Raw genomic sequence first — 5,211 nt, forward strand, 5'->3', positions numbered from 1 at the left:
TCTCCTCCCATTGCCCTTATTGTCGTCCATTTGTCCAGGCCCTGCACTAATCACTACACTCATTCCTTTTGCTCTTTGGAATTTCTTTTCTGCTCATATCTTTCTCACAGACGTTAATAAAGATTCAAGGGGAAACTTAAAGACATCAATCCTGCCTTTCTAAGAAGACCTGAAAAGGTCATGGGTGTTGTTTCATCCTCCTGACCTAGCAAGTAAAGATTTTACCTTGCCTGTTCATTCCTATCAGCCCTAGATTTTATTATATTATTTACATAAAATTTTAATTCATTTAAGCTTTTCATTTTTTTTAGTGATATTTTGATAACTGGATGTCAGAATTCTTATAACTTCAATGAAAATATTCCAGAGTATCATTTTAAACTTTCCAAATTGAGTTGTAATCATATACCTGGCATTGTAATAGCACTGATGGAAGCATGGTTTTACAAATAAGAAAAATGAGAAAAATATCTGATCAAACTATTATTTAATAAGTGACCAATGCAATAACTAAATAAAAAAATTTTAATATTTAATTTTGTTTTTTAAAAATCACAAAATTTGAAATCTGCAATATTTTAATATAATAAAAAAGGTTTCCATTATTTTTTTCTATGAAGAACAAATTCTACTAAATTTATTAAAGCCTGCTGTGATGCACTATGCTTTAATATTTTGGCCATGGAAATTGCCTCCTTGGCATGTTGTTCAGCTAGTAACCGAGTATGTGTCACACCATCACTCTGGAAGAGAAATAAGTTGAAATGTTAGAGTAAAAAGAAAATGTAGTTATATTGTTGAGATGCAAAAACTATTTTTCAGTTTGTTGAATTAGTTCCAAAACTATAATTGAATAAAGAGATTTAATTTAAAATAATATGGTATTGATGACAAGAGAAGTTAAAAAGCTTTTTTAAAAAAAAAAAAAACATTATTTACAATTGACGGATATTTGTCCTCATCTTGTTTGTTGTTTCGGCTGATATACCCTCCAGCCTTCATCAGGTGTCTTGGGTTCCCATTCCTAAAGTATTTTTCGAAGGTGTTATTATTATTATTATTCAGGTCACTGCCTGGAATCGAACTTGGAATCTTGGGGTTAGTAGCCTGCGCTCTTAACCACTATGCCCACGGGCATATGGCGTAGTGGCTAAGAGCACAGGCTACTAACCACAAAATTCCGAGTTCGATTCCAGGCAGTGACCTACGGGCATATGGTGTAGTGGCTAAGAGCACAGGCTACTAACCTCAAGATTCCGAGTTCGATTCCAGGCAGTGACCTGAATAATGATAATAATAACATCGAAAAATACTTTAGGAATGATAACCCACGTTCGAAATTTTCCCAAGACACCTGATGAATGCTGGATGATATATCAGCCGAAAGGTTGTGTTAACAAACAAGATGAAGACAAATATCCATCAATTGTAAATAATGTACATAATTCCTCATCTCTTAAATATAGAACTGAAAAAAAAATTAATCTAAGAATTGAAGGAAACTTACTTTTACGACTAAATCCCTTGCTTTTTCCACATCACCTTCATGTTTGAATCTTCGCATGATCAATGGATGCAATTCAGGATACTGAATAATGTATAAAACATGTTACTTCAAAGTATGAAGATTTATATATAAAGTCAAAGTAACCCATCAACACTAAAAGGAAACAATTTCATTGTCTGTATAGATTAATATGCAGTCTGTGGTAAATGCCAGAGGAGAAGATTTCAGCTTTTGCTAAGCCAAATCCATGAGTGCTTGAATTCCTGCTTAATATTACTAATGCCCTTGAGAAAAATAGGTACATTACACATGTGCTTGCAAGAATTTTTGTCCTTGAGCCTAAATAAGAAATTCATATTAAAGCAGATTGAAACTTGTAATCCCTTGACTAAAAGCTTGTGATCATTACTAGTTACTTTAAGACGGTGAGCTGGCAGAATAGTTAGCATGCTGGGCAAAATGATTAGCAGCATTCTATCTATCTATGTGTTCTGAGTTAAAATTACAGAAGTTGACTTTGCATTTCGTCGTTAGGAAGGGCATCTAGCTGTAGAAACACTGCCAAATCAGACTAGAGCCTGGTGCAGCCTCCATGGCTTACCAGACCCCGGTCAAACCGTCCAACCCATGCTAGCATGGAAAACAGACGTTAAATAATGATTATGATATATATATATATATTGTATATACATATAATGTATATACATTTATATTGTATACTCCCTTTTACTCTCTTTTTTGAATAATATTTATTATAGGATATTTGAATTTTTTCTACTTAATATTGATAATGTCTTTCACTACTGAATTGTTTAATAGAGGATATTTCTCTTAATTATATATATATATTATATATTGTGAAATTTGATTTAGTTGCTGATATATCCTCCAGCGTTCATCAGGAACTCACATTAATATAACTAAGTCTATCACTGGGCTTCCTATAAGGTTCGTAAATATTCTTATTTAGATCTAAGGACACATCTAAGAAATTGACAACCATCAGGTTGGTATCTGTAGTTATGCTAAGACTGAAAGTTTTCATCATTTGGATAATGTTCTTCCTAAACCGATCTTGTGCTGGTCCATTGGTATTTGCAGTTAAAGCTTGGGTATCATCTTTGTAAATGGCGAAATATACGTCAGGAAAAGTGTTGCCCGACATATTGAGTAGGAATAGTCCAATGAGATCGCATATGCCTGCCCCATATTATGACCCCATGCTCACATTGAAGGCACCCTCTGTATTGGTAGTCTTGACCCACTTTGCGTTCTCACTGAAGAGTTAAGTCATTCTAGCATGGAAGACTATGTCCTTATTTTGTCTACTAATTTCTATAAATTTGCTTGCGAAGGTTAGAGCTTTATCTAGCAGTTCCTTAGAGATAGAGGCATAGAAATCGACAATATTGAATTGCGTCAATCTTGCTTTAATCTTATTCTTAATGGCTTTAAACCAGTCAATGATTTCTATACTATTGGACCATTGTACTAACCTAGTAGCATTCCCGACTTTTGCATTGATTTTTCCTAAAATTTCTTTACTAATAATACCAAGTTCTGATTTAGCTGGGTTAATAAGCCTACATTTAGAATTAGATAGGAAGTTCTTTTTATGGTCCTTGATAGTTATAAAGGCCTCTTTTTTGGAAGGACCTCTATTTTTTAAAATCTAATTTAAGTCCGGTGGTGATAATGCTTTATTAATCTTTACATATAAAACTGAAGTTGTGTGTGTGAGTGTCAGTCACCTCCGATTTAGATTCCTAACTACTCCCACATTTTGCGGTGTAGTTTAACCAAAAGCGGGTATCTTATAGTCGTGATTCATATCGAGCCCGTCTGGGTATTAGCGTGAGTCTATGATTTAAAAAAAATTTACCATCATTTTTTCGCATTTTTTGCTCGGTTTATATAAGGGAAGTAACTCTCTAAAAATGCTTATATAGTTATTTCCCTTACAAACCCGAGCAACGCCAGGCGATACTGCTAGTTTCGTTATAAATTTGTGGTCTAGCTTTGGTGTAATTATTGATGATATTATTGTGTAGGAGTCGTGAAATTGTGCTGTTTTCTATAAGGTATAAGTTCTTGGTTTTATCAGAAAAAAGTGCTGTTTTTCTGGAACTCTTATGTATTTGATATCTTTTTTCAGTTTCTATTGGAAAATGTTAAAAGACTTATGAAATTTTATTTTGTTCATGAGCTTTAGTAGGTCTGCTTCGAAGTCTTCCAAGCCATTGATTTAATTCCATAGAATATGTTCTCTGTAGTGTCCTCTTCCATGTAAAAGAAAGTTTTCCATCTCATATGCTTAATAAGGTCTGTAATTTTCTCCAAAAGTTTCTTAGAGTATAGTTCTCTGGTTGGCATAGGTATGTTTTTCATAGAGTAATTGATATTGTAGGTGTCCATATTGAATTCTTCTGCGGGGCAGAGTTCTCAAAAATAAGCTGTATTAGCTTTTACGGAAAAATAGCGGTGTATGGGAGATAACTTATTAATAGTAATGGTAAGACAATAAAAGAATGAAAGAGACCTCGATATTATGTAAATAGAGGAATTTATCTGTAATATAATATGTGACAATGAAGTTGGAGGTGGTGGTGGGGAGACAGGAGGAGACGAGGTCATGGATAGTGGAGGACACCGTCTGTTGGTAGCTAGACGTGGGGCAGAGGGCAGTAGAAGGAGGTTTCTTGAAGTTGGCAGAGAACTTCAGCCTTGGAGAGGTCCGCGCGCAACACCACCATGGCTCCACGGTTGTCAGCCGGTTTTATGATGATGTCTTTGCAGCATTGGAGACATTGAAGGGCCGAGAGTTCAGCTGGGGTGATGTTCAGATGTTGGGGATGCTTGGAGAAGTGAAACCGGTCCACAGTGCGCTGGCAGACGCCTGCAAAAAGATCAACTGCTTGGAACTGGCCAGGAGCTGGCGTCCAATAGGATGGTCGGTGAAGCAGTCCTCCTCATTAGATGCATGTGGAGTGTTGTGGAATAGCGCACACAACCTAACATGGCATACAAAACTGTGGATATCGGCACGAGTCTGAAATTCATTGCTGGATGGAGTGAGGGGGATGAAGCACAGGCCCCTACTGAGGAGGGAGCACTCCGCCTCAGAGAGGGGAAAATCTAGAGGAATGGTAACAACAGACTGAAGTGGAGAAGGGGTGGATGGGACAGAAGTGGGAGGGGTGGTGGAAGGCTGTGAATGGGGGAATAAGGGGTAGGTGTGTGTATGTGGGGGGTTGGAGTGACGGGGTAGGTTGGTTGGTGAGGGTGGGGGAAGTGTATCATTGAAGGAGGGAGTTGGGATAGTGGCATTGGATGTGATGGAATGGAGAAGTGAATGGAGTTTACGTTGTTTGGTATGAGCAAGAAATTCATGAAATGGCTTATGTAATGTAAAGTGGAGTTTGCATGGGAGGACAACTGAAAGAAGATGGAAAAAGCAAGAGGGAGAAGGTGGTTGATGGTGTGTATTTTGGAGAGATTAGAACGAATGGTAGCGCGCATAAGGCAGTAGGAAGTAGTACAGAGTATGGGTAGGCTGGCTGAATCAGAGTGGAGAGTGGGGTGGAAATGGAGGTGGAAACCTTTAGGGATGAGGCAGCGACTGAGAAAGGAAATGTGGCTAGAGAAGTGTGTATTTTTGAAAATTAGTAGGGAAAAGTTAATAGAAGGTTGAAAGCAATGGAAAG

At 37.0% G+C, this 5,211-nt stretch overlaps 1 protein-coding gene across 1 annotated transcript in view; it reads right to left on the bottom strand.

Annotated features, from left to right (window-relative positions):
- Positions 1–510: 510 nt before the first annotated feature.
- The window catches only part of LOC115210482 (decaprenyl-diphosphate synthase subunit 1), a 25,071-nt gene continuing 20,370 nt past the window's right edge, over positions 511–5,211 (bottom strand). The window contains exons 6-7 of the mRNA XM_036502634.1: positions 1,508–1,609; positions 511–743 (exon numbers count right to left, since the gene is read on the bottom strand). Coding sequence (XP_036358527.1) covers positions 603–743; positions 1,508–1,609 — 243 coding nt within the window. The 3' untranslated portion in view covers positions 511–602. The remainder of the gene's footprint in view (positions 744–1,507; positions 1,610–5,211) is intronic.

The sequence above is a fragment of the Octopus sinensis genome, linkage group LG4, assembly GCF_006345805.1.
Source record: "Octopus sinensis linkage group LG4, ASM634580v1, whole genome shotgun sequence".
Lineage (NCBI taxonomy): Eukaryota > Metazoa > Mollusca > Cephalopoda > Octopoda > Octopodidae > Octopus > Octopus sinensis.